Source organism: Haematobia irritans, chromosome 1, assembly GCF_050003625.1.
Source record: "Haematobia irritans isolate KBUSLIRL chromosome 1, ASM5000362v1, whole genome shotgun sequence".
In the NCBI taxonomy this organism is placed as follows: Eukaryota; Metazoa; Arthropoda; class Insecta; order Diptera; family Muscidae; genus Haematobia; species Haematobia irritans.
Window position 1 is genome coordinate 7,513,260 of NC_134397.1, and position 20,161 is coordinate 7,533,420.

Sequence of the window (20,161 nt, forward strand, 5' to 3'; positions counted from 1 at the left end):
GAACAAAAATTCTTTTTTTTTTTTTGAGTGTTTGACATTTCATTCTAAATCAATTCAACAAATTTTACTTTCTATACTAAATATATGATAAAATATTCGACTAACAAATCATTCTATTCAGCCTATTTTAACCAGTAAAGAATAATTTATTATTATTTAAAAAAAACAGAAAAAAAATAATAATATTTATTAGGTGTTAAAATTTATTCTTATTTAATTTAAAATTGAAAAGCTGGTAGATATATTTGTTTTTAGTTGCTTGTGCCTAAATCATCATCACCATTCCGGTGTTCAAATTTTTTTATGGGTAGGGCCAATCACAGCCGCAACGAGTTAATTAAATGTAAAATATACCAGTACCACTATTATATCTGTCATTTAATGAGCTGTCCATGAGTGAAATATTATTACGGTCAATAAACCCATTTAAGTCTACTCCATAAACATTTTACGATAGACTTTTGTATTTTTTTTTTTTTCTAAGTAAAAAAGAGATATTACAAAACTGAAGAATTTATTGATAAAAGATCAGTCCCTAATATTTCCAACAAAAATTAAAAAAGTGTTAAACTTTACAAAGTTGGCCATATAGGGTGAATTGTAAAGTACTCTACAATAAAGATACTGTACAGAGGGCACACTACATTAAGCAACTCTTTCTCATACACCCTAAATCAAATGGAATTTTTTTAGTGGTTTTCTACTCCAAAATCTTATTAATTATGAAAATATATCCGAAAAGAGATATGATCGCCTCCTAGAGCATAATCTTATTTTTGGGCGGTGAACACGTAACATGTTTGTCGCAACCATGTTATTTTCTCAGACATTATGCATCTGATTTCGACAACTATTTTATGTTTGATGAGAAAACAACATTTCTGCAGCAAACTTTTTCTTTTCTCTCCATCACCTCTCAAGGAGGCTGTAGAAGGTGATCATATTCCTTCCCTGAGTGTAATTTGCCAACAAAGGTTCGGATAAACATTCACCAGAATCTTTTTTTTTATCATATTTCTATTACCCAATTTACATTTCATAGGTTTGGAGATTTTTTCATTTTTTGTGTAGTATACATATGTATATGTATCGTAGAGATAATAAACTAAAAATACTTTACTAGAACAAAGTAGCGAACTTAGTTTAATTTTAACAAATACAAAGTACATCTTCAGGGTGTGATGATAGGTTAACTAATTAATAGGGATTTATAGAAACAAACTAAATTCATAGCTATTGTTTATTGTAGATGTAGAAGCAAAACAAATTTTGATGTGTTTGGCATTAGCGAAGTATATAAAATAAACATAAAAGAAACTAAATGTTACAGTAGTAAATGAAGAGCTTTGCGGAATAGTTACATCGGAGTAGCCGACAAAAGATAATAAAATGAAATATTTTATACTTTGTGTTGCCCTATCGATGGCTTTGGCGGAATTTCGTGAGTGATGTGTTCATAAATTAAATAAAGGATATTTCTATTAGAGAATACCATATATAAAAATAAATGTTAAGTGAAACCCTGCAAAACAAAACTCATTCAAATATCTGAAGAAATTTATTGAAAATGTTATGATAAAACAGGAACAGCATTTTTCATACAACTTAGGTTAAAAAATGTGAAATCTCTTACATACGATACAGTGCACACAACTTGAATTAAAACTTATGTCGATTTCGATTAGAATAAAAGGTGCAACATTCTCGAAATTGATTGCACAAAAAGGACTCTAGCACAGCTACTGGATAAAGGACCCCTCATAACATTATGTGGGGTATCACAATGGACTGAATAGTCTAAGTGAGCCTGATACATCGGGCTGCCACCTAACCTAACCTAACCTATGTGGGGAATGCCCATATTTGTTGGATGAAAATACAATGAAAAAGTAGGGAACGTATTTTCGACGAAACGAAATCGCCCTTGGCGAGTGATTTAACGAACAAATCCTCCCATGTTCCGATATTGGGAAGCACAAATCGCATGAATTTATTTTCCTATCCTCACCCATAGAGGAAAATCTGTTGCCCTGAAGGAAGAGTTTTTAAAGAACAAAATTTTAAATAAGCGAAGATTTTAGTTAACCCTAAACATTTCTTTAAAATAAATAAAAATCTTCGAGACACTCGTTACATCCAGAGAAGAAATATGATCACCTCAAACATGTTTCAAGACCACAATGTTATGTGTATGCAAGGCGGGCATGCTAACCATTGCACCACGGTGGCTCCCAAGTCAATTAGGTAGGGCGTCTTTTGTGAAGCAACTTTTGTTATGGTGAAAAAAAATGGAAAAAAAGGAATTTCGTGTTTTGATAAAATGCTGTTTTCTGAAGGGAAAAAATACGGTGGAAGCAAAAACTTGGTACTGATGAGTTTCCGGACTTGCCCCAGGGAAATCAACAATAATTGATTGGTATGCAAAATTCAAGCGTGGTGAAATGAGCACGAAGGTCGGTGAACGCAGTGGACGCCCGAAAGAGGTGGTTACCGACGATAACATCAAAAAAATCCACAAAATGATATTGAATGACCCTAAAATGAAGTTGATCGAGATAGCAGAGGCCTTAAAGAGATCAAAGGAACGTGTTGGTCATATCATTCATCAATATTTGGATATGCGGAAGCTCTGTGCAAAATGGGTGCCGCGCGAGCTCACATTTGACCAAAAACAACAACTTGTTGATGATTCTGAGCGGTGTTTGCAGCTTTTAACTCGTACTACACCCCAGTTTTTTTTGTCGATATGTGACAATGGACGAAACATGGCTCCATCACTACACTCTTGAGAACAATCGACAGTCGGCTGAGTGAACAGCGACCGGTGAACCGTCTCTGAAGCGTGGAAAGACTCAAAAGTCCGCTGGCAAGGTAATGGCCTCTGTTTTGTGGCACCGTGCCACAAGTCATTGAGAACGATGGCAAAAATTCATGAATTGGTCTTCGAATTGCTTCCCCACCCACCGTATTCTCCAGATCTGGCCCCCAGCGACTTTTTCTTGTTCTCAGACCTCAAAAGGATGCTCGCAGGGAAAAATTTGGCTGCAATGAAGAGGTGATCGCCGAAACTGAGGCCTATTTTGAGGCAAAACCGAAGGAGTACTACCAAAATGGTATAAAAAATTGGAAGGTCGTTATAATCGTTGTATCGCTCTTGAAGGGAACTATGTTGAATAATAAAAACGAATTTTGACAAAAAAAATGTGTTTTTCTTTGTTAGACCGGGGACTTATCAGCCAACCTGTTAACATGCTTTCCGAAATCAGATATATTATTTCCGAGAAAATAACATGATTTCGACAAACTTGTTACATGTTTTCCGTGAAAAAGTAAATAATTATCATCTTATTCGCTCTTAAAGAAATTTTTTGTTAGTCTAAATTTCATTCCAAGGAATTTTTTTTTCTTTGGGTTTAAAAACAATAGTCGGTGCTGGATGTTATATTTTTTGTACTTTGTGACCAACTAATTTAAATTTTCAGATTAAAATGTTGCCCAAAGCATATTTAAGAACCAAAAAATAAAATATCCTTATAAGTTCCAAACTGCTATCAGCATACTTTATGGTTACTGTTATGGGTTAATTTCTTAAATTTAAATTTATGATATGATATATTCTTAATAATATGCTGTTTTTTTTTTTTTTTGTTTTGTTAACCACACGCAGAGAAGAAACATGATTGTCACAATCATATTCGAAGAGCAAAATAATATGATAGGAACTATTTTTGCGGCGACCATGTAACATATTAACTTGCAACCATGTTGGCTCAGTGAACATGGTTCTAAGAAAAATACAATTGTCCTCATCTAAAATGTTATTATATTGATAAAAAGAATTTTGTTTCCATTAAAAGACAATGGACACGATCTAAAATGTTATGTTATTCGTCAAAAATGTTTTTCTTCTAGTTAAAAGAACATGGTCACAACCTAAAATGTTTTGATTTTTATGAAAAAACTATTTTCGTCGTCGAAAAAAGGACGCCACTTGAGAAAAGAAAACACAAAATCAACTTTATTTAGTTGTTTTTATTTATTTATAAACTAATTCATTGCTTATTTGTATTTATAATGTCGTGCAGGTAAACATCACATATTTTTACACACTCTAGTTTGGTTCAATTTCAACAATAAGTAATCATTCCATATTTACTTCGTGCCCTTCAAATGTACAAACGCAGACATCATGTAACTGCAAATAAAAATAAATTATACCATATATCAAAATGCAGAACAAAAAACAGGTACATTTCTTTCAATTACACTTTCCTTTTTTGTGTTCACATAAAACCACATGTCATTTCTGAATAAATAAATTAAAATAAAACACAATAATTCCGTATTCTCCGTCCATTCCAAGAAACAATCAACACACGACTGACGCGCAAAATGAAAATCGTGTGTACCTGCTCAATGTTTTTATAAATTTTTTTTCGTTGCAAACAAGTTAAAAAATTAAATGGTCACGAAAAAAATGTAAATGGTCTTTATGGCCATGTAATGGTTCTAGACATGTCTATACTTAACCTATAAAAATACTTTTTTCCCTGTAAAAAAGTAAAAAAAATTGAATGGTCAGATACATGATTTTCCTGACCATATAATGGTCTCCAATTCTATCATTTAAATGATAGAACATGTTTGCGGTATTTGATAACCATTCAAATGCTTATTGCCAACATATATTTTTCTCCGCTCGAAAATTATTTTTACAAAGACAAAATACATGGTTTTCGCGACAATTACATACTCTAAATAAGCATTAAATGGATGCGGCAACCATGTCCAAACATGTTTTTTCTGTGCGTGCATAACCCCTAGTTTAATTTTTTCGTTTACAACTGTCATGTTTTAGTTTGTTTTAGTTTATTCGACCTTAAAACTAGCATAGAACGTTTGTTAATTCAGCAACCTGAGACTACTTTCCCTTTTTCAGTAGACCTTTTGGCGTTTTAGCAGACTTTTCGACTGTGACTACAAATTTCTGAATTTTTTAAATTTTTAACCTAAAATTCATAAAACGTCCAATTAAAAAAATATCTTTATCTTTAAATAAATAATAGAAAATGATTTTAAAAAAATAACACATTACTTCACACATTTCTAATAAAAAGTGGAATTTCTTTTGTAGCATCCAATTTGCCTAGATGTGCAAAAAATGATGAAGCCTGCCATTCAAAAGTTGCTCAAACATATGTCGATAATCATTCGGCTGGTATCAAAGAAATAAATTTGCTACCTATAGATCCTTTTCATATTAAAAATATGGGCCTAAAAAAAGATCCCACCAGTCCGGTTAACATTGATCTGCAATTCAACAATATGGATATGATTGGTATGAAATCAATGACTATATTATCAGCCAAGTATGTTTTTTTCAAAATTACACTCCTCTCTAACTAAATAACGAATTTGAAACAAATCCAAATATTTTAGGATATTGGATTTTGGTTCCCGCTCAGAATTTGAAGGTAATATACCAGCTCTAACTCTGAAAGGCCAATATAAAATCGATGGAAGAGTTTTGATATTACCTATTGTGGGCGAAGGTGCATCGGATATTAAATGCAGTAAGTGTAATATTTACAAAAAAAAACCATATAGATTTAATTTAATAAAATTTTCCTATTTCCTTACAGAAAATGTCTACTTCAAATATTCATTCGACATGAAACCTGTGGAAACAAATGGCAAGACCTATGCAAGTTTGGAACATGTCAAATTGGATATTAAACCAGAAAGTGTACAATTTTACTTTGAAAATCTATTCAAAGGTGACAAAAATTTGGGCGATAACATGAATAAATTCCTCAATGAAAACTGGAAGGATATATTCCAAGAAATCAAGCCACAATTTTCCAAAGCTCTTAGTCTGCAAGTCAAAGCTTTGTTAAACACCTTATTTAGTAAATATCCCTATGAAGAGTATTTCCAATAAGAAAAACATTTTATCCAAATTGTATTAAAATTGTTGTTAATTCTAAATAAATAATATAAGTATAAATAATATTAAAGTGTTATTAATTTTATTTTTCTATTTTTATTTCTTTAACTAAACTCAGTTTTCATATTTAAATGTACTAGATGGTGGTAATACTGTCACATACCGAGGTTTTCAAGGCATCCAATGAATATGCTACATAGGACGCTTAGGAAATTTTGATGATTATCAGTATCTGTGGGTTAATATTTTCCATACGTACATTACCTAATGTCTGGTGGCCTATTGGAAGTATTAGATGAAATCGATATGAGCTTTCATATCGGTTTGTATAGACAGGGATGTATGTTTATAGATCGAATCTGAATTGCACGACCCCCAATAGGTGATCCGACAAATTCTTACCCAACAAAAAAAAAGAACATTGCAATAAAAACGGCATCATGCTGACTCATTGATGAATATGAACGTTTCATTTTCCCATTTTCAAACACATTCCAATAACAACATATACTATGTTATGTGGTTGTGTGTTCAACGTACTAAATATAAATCATCTTATGCGGTTAACATTATATGATAATTACAATAATTTTTAAATTAAATTAGTCAACATGATAAATTCGAAGTTGGTCTACTGATGCATTTTTGGAGAAAATTAAAGGCTAATGACCACGCGATCCTCATAAGAGTTTGGAATGACATGCAAATATCAATGAGTAAGGTATTTTTTTAATTTTCCCTTTTATTAAAAATCGTTACAAATAATATCTCCAATTGTTATGAACTTGATTTTAGTTTAAGTTTATCAAAGTATTTAGAAATTCTAGAATTCATATATTTTTGATTTTGATATATGTATAATTTTTAAGTTTTTTGTCTGTAAGGAATTCTTGTAATCCAAAGACAATGAATAAATAAATCCTACCACAAAATGAGTAGAGTAGCCTTTGATTATTTTTATTATTCTATTCTGTATACTATTTATTGTTATAAATTAAGTCAATTATTCCAGGAATTGTGTAGCTTTGGGTCATTTATGGTCTAGCGACTTGACTCTTTATGAAATAAATAAATAAATAAAATAAAAAATAAAAATGAGCACTATTTACTATTACAAAGCTTATGTCACATAACGTTTAATCGATTTGTTATTAGACCTGCATGACTTTCGAAAAAGTTGGTAACCTAGTGTGCGTTACTCACAATGGGCTGAATAGTGTGAGCCTAAAATAAAACGGGCTGCCACTTAAATCTAACCTAAACCTACTCAAATGGTAACAATTTGTGGCTACCGTGTTAAAGTAGGTATTAAGTTCGAGTTTAGCCGCTAAAATCGTCATTTTTTTAAAGATTATTTTTCTTTAATAATCTATTTTAAGGAATACAAACTTTGTAAAAATTTGCCTTGGACTTTTCCACATCAAGTTATAATAAAATCTGCAACAAATATGTATTATTTTATGCCTTTTTTGACTGATTAAGTTTTAACTTTAGCGGCTAAACTCGAACTTAATACCCACACAGAAAAAAATATCACCAAAATCTTTCCAATTAAAAAGATAATTGAAGTTGAAATTTTTTTCAATTAATAAATTAATTGATACAATTAACTTTTTAATCATGATAGAATCATTAAGTTAATAAAGTCAATGATTGAAAATTTTAAAATTTTTAATTAAAAAATTAATTGATAGAATTAACTTTTTAATCAAATTCGGAAGACTAATTCAGTTCAAAAAAATGCTGATTTTTTTTTTAAATTTTTAATTAAAAATGTATTTCAAACAATCATTTGTTAATCCAAATAAAAACTCTAAGCCAATTCAGAATGTAATTAAAAATAGTTACCTTTTTTAATTAATAAATTAATTGAGTTTTGCAATCAACATCAATTAAATTTTTAATTGAATCAATTAAAAAATTAATTGAAATTTGCTGAAAAAATCAATTAATTTTTTAATCAAGAATTTTTTCTATGCCCAATTAAAACTATGATTGATACTATCATTTCCGTGATTGAAGACATTTCAATTAAAAAATTAATTGGATCAATTAATTTGGTGATTGAATCAAAAAAAAATTTTTTGTGTGTACACAGTGAGGCGTGGTAGATTTCTACACTGATGACTATAAATTGGATGGACAAGTGGGTTTCGGAGTATATTCTAAAGATCTGGAACTTCTGGAATAGCGAAAAGATTTTGTGTGCACCTTCACAGAAAAAAATTTCACGAAAAATTTTCCAATTAAAATTTTAATTGAGTTTTAAAAAATATTCAATTAAAAATTTAATTGAATCAACAAATTTTTTAATTGAAACAAAAATCAATCACAAAAATTAATAGTATCAATTAATTTTTTAATTGGATCAATTAATTTTTTAATTGACCTTCAATTAATTTTTTAATTGATACTATCATTTCTGTGATTGAAGACATTTCAATTAAAAAATTAATTGGATCAATTAATTTCGTGATTGAATCAGAAAAAAATTTTTTTGTGTGTTTAGGTAAAAGTATCATCAGGTAAGTATTGAAAAAAAACTTACATTCAAAAGGGACAAAAACCAGACCAATATTTTGTAGCGATACGAACGAAATGACAGCGTTTGAAGAGGGTATATGTTGCTTATGTTAGAAGACACTATTTTCCTTTTGCAATATATATTGAATTAGTACAATTAGAAATTTTAATCATTTATGACATTTTATATTTCGTTAGATCTGACAAAAATATATACAATGTGCTGTGAAATCTATCAAACTTTGATAATCCTAAAAACGAGCAACTTTCGTGAGACGTTTACTGCTATATTAACACATTAAAATTGCCACTCATAATTGGATGTGGCCGACCGTGTGTATCCCTTACTGAGAGTTTTCATATTGATGACCTCTTAAATTCGATGTGTTACTGCGCTGTACGGGCATACTTCCGGTATATGCTGAATATATATTATGAACGGTTCAGATTTTCATATAACTCCATACATAACATTGAACTTATTAAAATTTGATTAATAAATAATCCAAAAATTTGGAATATTCTTGAACGAGCCAAGTCCTCCGTTTCCATTTCCATTGAAAAATAAGATGAATGGCTATACCCGAAGTTTTAAGATACCCAGTTATTAATCATTTAATATTTGATAGTCTTAAAAATATGGAAACAATTCAAATTTATTGTTCGAACATGTATTTTCATTAAAGATAATTCAATTATAGGTAGTAAAGCAAATAAATTTTTTAAAAATCATACAATTCAGTTTGGTATTTAAACATAAAGAGCCTACAAATTTTATAAATTACAAACAAGCAATGATTGTAATTAGATTAGTTTAGTTATACATAAAATTTAATTCAAAAGAAGTAACAAAACGGACTTTAAATACTTAAAACACATTGATTTACAATGTTTTCAAGATATTTTATAAAAGGAAAATATATATATTTATCACTTCAATAAAAAGAGAACTATTGATATTACAATTTTTTGATTATTAATTAATTAATAGTGCAGTTTAATAATACAAGAGTTCAATATAAAAATGTTGTTATATTTAGACGTGCATATATTTAGACGTCTAATCTAAAGTAGTTTTTAAAAACATTACGATTTAATTTAGAAATAAAAAAAATAAAATGAAAATATTTGATTTCATTTATAAAGCAATATATGATATGATTTAAGGCAATGTGATGTTTTTTTTTTTTTTATAATTTTTATAGATTGTAGAATTTATAAATTCTCAAGTTTTGTTCATTTTTTTGAAGAATTCAAGTATAGAATGCGATAAACGCAATTTCTTTGTTCTTATTCTAGTTATTTATTTTCTTCTACTCTTATTCTATTAATGAGAAATATATTTATATTATTAAAAAAACGTCGTCTCATTCATTGCCTTCACGAGCATTCAATACTTTAGTTGAAGAAACCCCCAAGTTTTAAAGAGATAACTTTACAGTATACGTTACAAGTATATCATTTATAACTTTAACTATAAGTATAAGTATCTGAAAACAAATAATGTAAGTTTTTGGCATTTGTAATTCAAAACACTAAATAGAAGATAAACAAATATGAACAAAAATGTATATAAAAACTAGTAGTATTTAAAAACAAATATTCTCATATTGAAAATAATATGAGTTCATTGGGATATGTATAATCAAATAATTTGATGTACAATTAAATAAAAGATAAAAATAATTCTTTAAGAAAAAAAGAGTAAAAAAACCTTTAAATAAAAAATATCTAAACCTAAATATGGACAACATAACCTAGAACTAATAATACTTAAAACTAATAACAAATTAATATCTAAAACTAAATATAAACAAACATATTAAAATACAAATAATTACATACAAACATAGATTGAACAAATTAAATACAATCAACAAATTTCTTTAGAAAAATTATTGAAAAAATAACAAAAATTTGTAATCAATTAAATCGAATAAGATTGGTTGTAAACAATTAGAATATATAATACAATTTCATGAGAAACATAGACTCTCATAAAAATAATTCATAAAGTAGAATAAAATAAATAGCAAATAATTGGTATGAATGAATGAAAATTGAAAAAATTAAAATTAAAAAATATGACATTTTTAGTTTTAAATAGAAAACAATTTGACAAAACATTGTATAATTAAAAATATTGCATTCTATTTTATGTATTTTTTATGTTATTAATCTCGTGCAAGAAAATACTAAAATATATATATAGTATTTTGTAACCGCATTATTTACGATAAAAAAACGAATGTAAAACAATTTTACAAAATGGAATTATTTGTAAATGAATTTAAACATGCACTTGCACTTTTGGGTATTCTCTACACATAAAATGTGATTTCAATTCAAATGTAATCAAATTGTAGTAAAACTTACACAAATTATATTGCAAAGTTTTCCCTTACAACAAATCTTGAGAAATAGATGTCATATACTATATTAAAAATATATATTAAAAATTTTATGTACGTTAAAAGAATAAAATAAATGAGAAACAATTTTTTCGCAAACAATTAAAAATATGTATAATCTAATAAAAAGTAGTAGATTGTATAAAACGTTTCAAACAAATATAAACAACGCAACATTTAACCAATATAAAATACTGGCTGACGGACATGCACATTCAAATGGTTTTCGGTAGGCTTCTGCATACAACCAGCTATGGATGTGATATTTCCAATACCTATAGCACCAGGCATTTCATTATTTTTAGAATTAATTACGTTACAAGACACGGGAAGTTGTTTTTTATTTTCTTGGGTCATGGAGCTAATTTCGCTTTTATTGGTTTCAGTTTCAATATTATTTGTAACTGAATCGATTTCACACAAGCGAAGTATTTCATTGACCACGCCAATTTTTGATCGTTTTGTTATAGTGCTGTTGGCAGTATCACTCTTGGTCTTGTTTTGACCATTTTCTCCACGATATTTTATTCCGACATACCAATCGAATGCCACTATGCGAATATATACATCACGTATTTGTCCCTTCATGTGTTCCATTAGTTTTTCCAAGTGTTCGGCATGTACTAAAATAAAATTGTTAAACAAAATCTTTGTAACATATGGTGATATGACGGATTGACAAAAGCCGATTTGTTTTGTATCTTCAAGAATACTCCTTAAAGATTTTCGATCCATTCCTATTTCAGCAAAGAAAATGGTACCGTCGGGAGAAACGCATTATAAAATGACCTAACACACCACATGAAACAGATCCATTACCATTTTAGAAACTTCGTATGTTTAAGTAAGAAACTTTCGTAGGTTTAAGTAAGAAACTTTGCAAAATTTTCTTAATATGGATTTTTCCAAAAATTTTAACAAAAAATTAACTATATATCTGTAGTGTCTACAATTAATACTAATACCAAGATTACTAAACGATATTTATGGAAGAATTATATAAAAATCTGAACCGATATGAGATTATGCCAATATAGCTTTGATATTATAAAGATTAACACGTCATTTTGTTTGCCGTAATAAATGTAACCGATTTTTAAAAATTTCCCAAACATTTGTGAGAACGTAAAATAGTTTGCCTTCAAAGTCCATATTTGCACAAATCGCTCGATACATATATAAATGCGTTATATCAATATTCGAATCAATTTTTTATGTCGACGAAAAAATCTTACTTTCCATATACTCTGATTTGGAAAACACTGTAATAAGGTTTATAATAAAATTATCACAAATATTACAGGAATTTGCACTACTTTCATCTCAAGTTTTGGGAAAGTTTTTAACAGTGTGATGTGTGATTAGCTTGGAATTTCCAATAGGCCTTTGAAATTTGGTTCTAAAATATCTGTGGCATGGTTGAATTTGTCTGAATGTTCATGAGATAAATCCGCTTGTATTATAAGTATATATAGAGGATTATCCAATAAAAAGTATAAAATTGGTATTGAAAGAAAAATTAAATTTTTCTAATAAATCATCGTCATTCACAATATAGCGGAAGCAAATTATAATTACACGCAGGAACTTTTCCCGTGCAAAAGTTGTACAGCAAATCTATTGTAGATATAAATCAATAACTTTTTCTATTTTAACCGCCTGCTGAGTTCACCCGATATTCTAAATTAGTTTCATCCTAAATTTTCCAAATATATAAACCCTGTGGATGTGGATTACAACATAGTCACGACCCAAATATATTTTGCTTATATGGAATCGATAAATTCTCGCAAATAATCAAATCCCATTCTAATCAGAATCTACCATAATAAGATTTCGATAAATTAAGTATAGAATTGCATTACTTACCTCGCACCGAATCTGTTAAGAATTGACCTCGCTTATGTTCCAATTCTAGAAATTTATACATTTCAAATTGAGCGAATGTTTGACGCAATTTAAATAAATAACTGTCGCATTCGGCAGCTAATTTTTTGTCATATACGGCGCACTGGTTCACAATGCTCTGCATGGATCCAATGAAACCCATTATCTGTCCAATCGAATGCTTTACTTGACACTGAACATTCATGGTGCATGGCAGAATAGCTTTAGATGTAGGGACAAATGTAGGTTCATAAGCACTATAAGACGACATATCTTGAGTAGTTGCGATGGCAGATATACAATTTTGCAAATCTCGAAAAAGTGAGAAGAGACGCAAAACTTGATTGGGTTCTTTGCTGCAAAATGAATGCGATTTTAAGAATTTTCTTTAAAGAGAAATTCGGTTTCTTACCATTCAGTGGAATAACCCATAACCGATAGGTCTACATTGATTTTACTGTAATCATATTCTGCACTATAGATTCTGCCATTGCTTTTTGGGATATAGGACTTGGGTTTTTTGAAATGTCCTCCAACTGTATTATTACGTATTACACTATCGCCTTTCGCGACCATAGAGATCAATGGGGGCGATTGTACTTTTCCATTGCCTGCGCGTGGTCTAAAATATTGTAAGTGGAGTTTTGGTAAATTTGAATGACTCTCTCTTGGATTGCATGTTGGGGTCGTAAAAGTTGGAGCCATTTCGGATGGAACAAGTCCTTCTCCATAAGGTTTTGGATATAGCATAGCAGGCAGATATGCAGAAATATTTGGTTGTATGAATCCATCATCCGTCCTTGGAATATATTGGGCGTAACTATTCGAAAAAGCTGCGTTGTGTTGATTTCTGTTGGACAGAGATAATCGAGATTGTAAATTCTCTTCCCCATATTGCATTGGGCCTCTGCAATTTGTGACAAATCCACGTGGGTAACTAAAATTTGAAGCATTCTGTTGAATCTTCCCAAAATCGGTTTCGCAATTAACCACGAGATCACTCAATTCCTTTGTAATTGCATCCATATTAATTTGTAGCATGTCCTTGCCATAAGCCGAATGCAATTCAATACTCATTTTCTGATTTTAGGTTTAAGTCTATGGAATTATTTAAAACTCAACCAACTTTTTTTAACGTATACGAAGCCCCGGTGCAACTTATTGAATCAATCACTTCAACTACTAACTAGACTTCGCCCTACAGAAAGAATGTGAAATTGCAGAAAATGAACGAATTTGACAAGAAACAACCGTTTCTAAATTTGAATGCACTAGTACAACCCTGCGTATCTACATTGGAGCGACTTTATATTATGTAGGTTACATAGTGGGAGCTTATTGAAGTTACCTAATACAGACGCGTAGTTTCGACGTATTTTTGGGGAAATACGAAACTAAGAAATTTCACAGCAGAAATAAATTAAAATAAAACAGCATTTTCAGATTTATTTTACGAAATTTACATTTTCATCTTCTGTGGACGATGTTTACACCAAGCAACTTTTGAAGGTTTATATGCTTCCTTTTAATACGGATTTCTCGCCAAGATTTTGGGGTTCGAAATGTTTTCCCTTTATTGCGCTTTAAGGCCGGTACTCTGTTCGGTTTTCGCGTTGAAACTCCATACAAAACCAAAACATGCGAAAAATTTGCGAAATTTTTTCCATTTGTGATACTTTGTTTCTTCGTGTTGAAAAACTGACGTTTATAGCACGGCGCCATTTGCAATGTGTATTAAGAAATAATTTATTTATTAAAAACTATTTGTGCGGGTTTATAAATCAAACACGGACCATATTTTTGTTCCGAAACTATACAAAGGATCAAAGGAATAGCAGATCAATTGCCCAAGGAAAAATAAAATGTTATTTTGTAAAAACAAGCAACACCACCAACTTAATCCAATATCGCTCCCTGTAAAATAGCGCTCCAAGCTACCTAAAAAAACGCCGCTTTCTATGTGCGAAATAATGGTTTCCATAAAAATTTTTCGCAAGAATGAACATAGTACCGGCTTTTACAGATTATCAGTTATTCCGGACGACAGCGCTCGTGTCGAACATACCCTATATATTGTTCACATTATAAGTTAAGTCCGAAGGCATAATCGATACTGCTGCATGTTTATGGGATCGATAACACATTTACCGATTATTTAGTCATCGCCGATAAGTCGTATTGATCCGACACACTGTAAGATTCTTTACAAACACCGACATTCCGTCCGAAATAAATAATAGTCTGTAAAGCGCATATAAGGTAAATACAAAATTCGCTTTTCGCGATTACCTTATTAAAATAGTTCAATAAACTCAACTCAAAAAGTATGAAATGTACATGAAAGTATTTTACCATCACTATTGTTACAAGAACCATGTTTTGTTTTGTGAAACACCAAGCGCAATTAGCTTATTATAATTTATTTAAATAAAAATGTAGTGCTGAAAACATATTTATTACGCTTAAAATTGTGAAAGGTATATTGGTGAATAATGCCTCCATCAAGAAGCTCCACAGATGCTGCAACATGTAACTTGCTACTTATAACTCAACATCATCATTAAAGACCGGTACTACCCTGCCAGCATTTCAAAGTTCCATTTCATCTTCATCGCTACCACAGACTCGTAAATGTCACTACAACCATCCTACTGTGATGGGGGGCAGCATATCATAAAGTACAAAATGTACTTCATACATGTATTTTGCCATCACTACTTTTACAAAAGCCATTTTATTTTTTGTGAAACGCCGAGCGCAACCAGCTTGTTATATTTTATTTGAATAAAAACGAAAATAAAGTTCTGAAAACATAGATTTTACGCTTAAAATTGTGAAAGGTATATTGGTGAACAATTTTTGATTTTCCAAATGGAATAAAGTGATTGTTTTTCAAATATTTTACAGACACGCTGCCTCCATCGAGATAGACGCTGCAACATCTAACTCTACATCATCATTAATGCAAAAAATTATATTAAATGTGATGTGATAGTGGCATAAATGTTATATTTTTAAGAATTTGTAAATGATTAATCAAATAAATATCTAAACAAACGTGTTTTACTCGACCACAATGATTCTTTTACCACTATCTTAAAATGAGCTTTTTCTGATTGTTTGGAGGGTCTCTTATTGGCGTCGTTCTAAATTGATCTATAAAGGCACCTAATAATTGCACTCATGCGAAACCTTTTTGTAGTAACTTGGCGTGGTACAACTTCTCAATAGTGACGGCGCTTTTCCGACGAGTTTTTGATATCGTATATGATTGTTTTCGACGTACTGGGGATTCTCAGAAGCGACCCCAAATTCAAAAAATGTTGGCAGGGTATGTTCATTCTTGCGAAAAAATTTTATAGAAACCATTATTTCGCACATAGAAAGCGGTGTTTATATAGGTAACTTGGAGCGCTATTTTACAGGGAGCTATATTGAATTAAGTTGGTGGTTGCTGCTTGCTATTACAAAATTAACATTTTATTTTCCTTGGGCAATTGATCTGCTACTCCTTTGATCCTTTGTATAGTTTCGGAACAAAAATATAATCCGTGTATGTGTTCTAAACCCACACAAATAGTTTTAATAAATAAATTATTTCTTAATTCACATTGCAAATGGCGCCACGCTATAAGCGTCAGTTTTTCAACTCGAAAAAAACAAAGTACCACAAATGGAAAAATTTCGCTAGTTTTTCGCATTTTTTAATTTTGTATGGAGTTTCAACGCGAAAACCGAACAGAGTACCGGCCTTAATGAAAAAAATATGTTAAATGTGATGTGATATTTGTAAAATTGTTATATTTATAAGAATTTATAAATGTTTAAACAAATTAATAAAAATCTGTATTTTACTTGACCACAATGAGTCTTTTGCAACTATCTTATAATGCACTTTTCTGATTGTTTGAAGGGGCTCTTATTGTCGTTTTTCTAAATTTATCTAAAAGGGCACCTAATAATTGCACTCATGCGATTTTTTTGTAGTAACATGGCGTGGTACAACTTCTCAATAGGGACGGCGCTTGTTGCGAGGAGTTTTGGATATCGTATACGACTGTTTTCGACGTGGTGGGGATTCTCAGAAGCGCCGCCAAATTCAAAAATTTTTGGCAGGGCATAGGCCGAAACACAATGAAAAAAAAAACATACGTATGCTTTAGCTTTTTTGTGACATAAACAAACTTATTTTTCCATATACAAACCTGGAAGCAACAAATGTTTTAACGCCAAAAAGTCAGTAGTATGTTCACTTTTCGCGTTGAAATTTTCGCTGTTACTTTATTAGAACAATTCAATATAAAGCATATGAATTAACTCACTTGATGCGCAGTTTCTTGTTCCTCTAGATTTTGCCAATTCTTTATGCGCTTTACAGACTATCAGTTATTCCGGACGACAGTGCTCGTGCCGAACATATCCCATATATTGTGCACATTATAAGTTAAGTCCGAAGGCATAATCGATACTGCTGCATGTTTATGGGATCGATAACACATTTACCGATTATTTAGTCATCGCCGACATGTCGCATCGATCCGACACACTGTAAGATTCTTTACAAACACCGACATTCCGTCCGGAATAACTGATAGTCTGTAATGCGCTTTACAGACTATCAGTTATTCCGGACGACAGTACTTGTGTCGAACATATCCCATACATTGTGCACATTATAAGTTAAGTTCGAAGGCATAATCGATACTGCTGCATGTTTATGGGATCGATAACACATTTACCGATTATTTAGTCATCGCCGACAAGTTGTATCGATCCGACACACTGTAAGATTCTTTACAAACACCGACATTCCGTCCGGAATAACTGATAGTCTGTAAAGCGCATAAAGCGCATTACAGGAATAAGATTGTTTTCATTTATGAATTGGATTATTTCAGGGAAAACTAATCGCGAAAATAAAGTGATTTTAAACTTGAAACCCGAACATAGTACACACCTAAAACCAAAGCAGCCGATAGAACCCGCTCACATTTATAATTATGGACGTTTCGACTTTTTTTCGAAGCAAAGAAAAAAGTGTAGAATTAAGCTGCGTGTTCATTGTGTGTCGGCCTTAGGTTCTTTAAAGACTTCGTTTATTTTCGTTTTTTTCTATAAAATTTATTTCAATAATTTGAGTATGTTCAGTCATTGCATATTCCAAATTAGTCCACATTCTAAAATTCACATGTTTTTCAGGAAAAACATTGAACTCGATTTTTTTGTATAAGTCAGTTCGCTCTTCGCGTTGAAATTTTCGTGGTTGCTTTATGTAAGTAGTTTCAATTTAAGCTGATAATTTAATTTATTTGGATCCCACGTTATTTTTTTATTGAGATTTCGTCAAGTTTTAGCACAAATATATGTGTCTTCATTTACAATTTTGAATATTTTAGAAAAAGTAATCGCGAAAATAAAGTGGTTTTCAACTCGAAAACCGAACATAGTACCCAACTATTGGTATTGATATTGTACCATATGGGGTTGGCTAACTATCAATAACGTAAGGTATCGATTTAAGACCGTATGGTAATAATTTTTATGTGGGTGTAATACTAATGGAGTATTTCTCATATCCCATGCTATGCTTCGTCTAGGATACGTTCGTAAATTTATCAACCACAGTGCAATGGTGAAATTCATTACGACATTTCTTGAAATACCCACAGTTAGAAAAATCTGGTATCTCTCTTCGATTTTCATAATGTGATAGACAGGGTAAACCCAAATATGTAAGTATTTCGATCTTTCAAACTTTCGCTCGCAATGAGGTAATTATCTGTGTATAAATTAACTTGAGTACTTATGACGACGGGAATTAGTTGTTGTCGGTTAAATTAGTTTTATACCAGTGAAATATGAAATATTATTTCGCAAAAAATGTGCTATCTTTTTGTCACCCTTCCTCTATGCTAAAATACAACCGTGTTTACTATTCGCCGATAGATGGCTGCGTGTGCTAATGTGGTGAAATTGTTTGACGTATAAAGCACATCTAACTTCTGTTGCCCAAAATCTACTTCCTTTTCCGTGTTAGCTGTGAAAGAATAAACATGCCGGTGGGTGAAAAATAAAAGAAAATTGCTTTAAAATACATTAAAAAATTGCAAAATTGACTGGAAGGTGACATTATTTTGTCTATGTATCGATGGCTATGACGATAGTCCTTGAAAAGTGCCGGAAATCGCGGGGAACATGAAAAAAAATGAAAAAATACTTTCTTGATGTCAACGAAGTTGTCTGTGCGTGCACGAGTAAAAGAGAGGGAATATACACATGGCAATTTTTTACTGATTGTGTGAATACTGTCCAACTTTCTTGGTGAAAAAATACTCAATGAATATATTCAAAGATAAATTATTTGTGCATATGTTTTGGAAAGTCATAATGTATTAATTTGTATGATAAAGTGATAAATTATGGGAAACTTAACCCTCACCATATTGACTGGTCCAACTTTTGCAATTTTTTTCTGTGGTGTCTCAAGGCGATTTTTAATTTCCGACGTGTATATTAAGTGTTCTTCGTTTTCTTGTTTTACAGCTAGCCAAAGATTTATTACATCCTTTGCCCGCTCAAGAAAAGCGTAAACACAAGCTAAAACGCTTGGTGCAACATCCCAACTCCTATTTCATGGACGTCAAATGCCCTGGCTGCTACAGAATCACAACTGTCTTCAGTCACGCTCAAGGCGTAGTTGTATGTGCGGGTTGTGCTACCGTTTTGTGCCAGCCAACCGGTGGTCGCGCTAAGCTCACAGAAGGTAAGATTATATGGCCTTTAATCTGAAACAGTTTCTAATTGTCCCTATCTTTGTGTTTGTGTGTGTATCTTCTACAGGTTGCTCTTTCAGAAGGAAGCCTCAATAAAATGTGACGTTTTAGTTTTTTGCTGCCTCCATTTAATTTTGTCAAATTTAATTTTTTTAACATCAAGATTCTATGAAAAATTAATAAACATCTTTTCGTTGAGAAAAGTCCAATTGAAGATATGACTAGGAATTGCTTGGATAATGGAGTAATAATCAACGCTGGACAGTGCTGGTGAAGTGCCGTTGATTTGTTGTTTATCTAGCCAAAGGAGGATCGGCAGAGTGCAAAGAACTTTAATTATATCTGAAAGAAGTGCTTTTTATAAATAGAGAAGACACAAATATTCCATTTGTTGTTAAATAAGGTTCAAAGCAAATTGTTTATGTATTGGCGAGTGGATATGAGCAAGTATTGAATATATGGAGGCCTTGTAGGGAATCTCTGTTGATTGGTTCTAATGAAATTTTGTTGTTATTGACTCTTTCAGCGCTTATATTAAGGAATAGCAAGAGATATTCCGATTCACTGCCTCTTCATGGAAATTCTTTGAACTGGAATGAAAATATTTTTGCTGCAATACC

The 20,161-nt window shown here is 31.0% G+C and overlaps 3 protein-coding genes across 3 annotated transcripts; 2 read left to right on the forward strand and 1 right to left on the reverse strand.

Annotated features, from left to right (window-relative positions):
• Positions 1-1,326: 1,326 nt before the first annotated feature.
• LOC142220152 (protein takeout-like) lies at positions 1,327-6,017 on the forward strand. The gene is made up of 4 exons (XM_075289124.1): positions 1,327-1,441; positions 5,135-5,369; positions 5,440-5,573; positions 5,643-6,017. The coding sequence occupies exons 1-4, from the start codon at positions 1,390-1,392 to the stop codon at positions 5,939-5,941; spliced, it is 720 nt and encodes a 239-aa protein (XP_075145239.1). The 5' UTR covers positions 1,327-1,389; the 3' UTR covers positions 5,942-6,017.
• Positions 6,018-10,905: 4,888 nt separating this feature from the next.
• On the reverse strand, positions 10,906-14,009 carry bam (bag of marbles). The gene is made up of 3 exons (XM_075289125.1): positions 13,181-14,009; positions 12,751-13,124; positions 10,906-11,504 (listed from the first exon to the last, which is right to left on the reverse strand). The coding sequence occupies exons 1-3, from the start codon at positions 13,843-13,845 to the stop codon at positions 11,059-11,061; spliced, it is 1,485 nt and encodes a 494-aa protein (XP_075145240.1). The 5' UTR covers positions 13,846-14,009; the 3' UTR covers positions 10,906-11,058.
• Positions 14,010-18,683: 4,674 nt separating this feature from the next.
• RpS27 (ribosomal protein S27) lies at positions 18,684-19,755 on the forward strand. The gene is made up of 3 exons (XM_075289126.1): positions 18,684-18,827; positions 19,312-19,531; positions 19,609-19,755. The coding sequence occupies exons 1-3, from the start codon at positions 18,822-18,824 to the stop codon at positions 19,635-19,637; spliced, it is 255 nt and encodes an 84-aa protein (XP_075145241.1). The 5' UTR covers positions 18,684-18,821; the 3' UTR covers positions 19,638-19,755.
• The last annotated feature ends 406 nt before the right edge of the window (positions 19,756-20,161 follow it).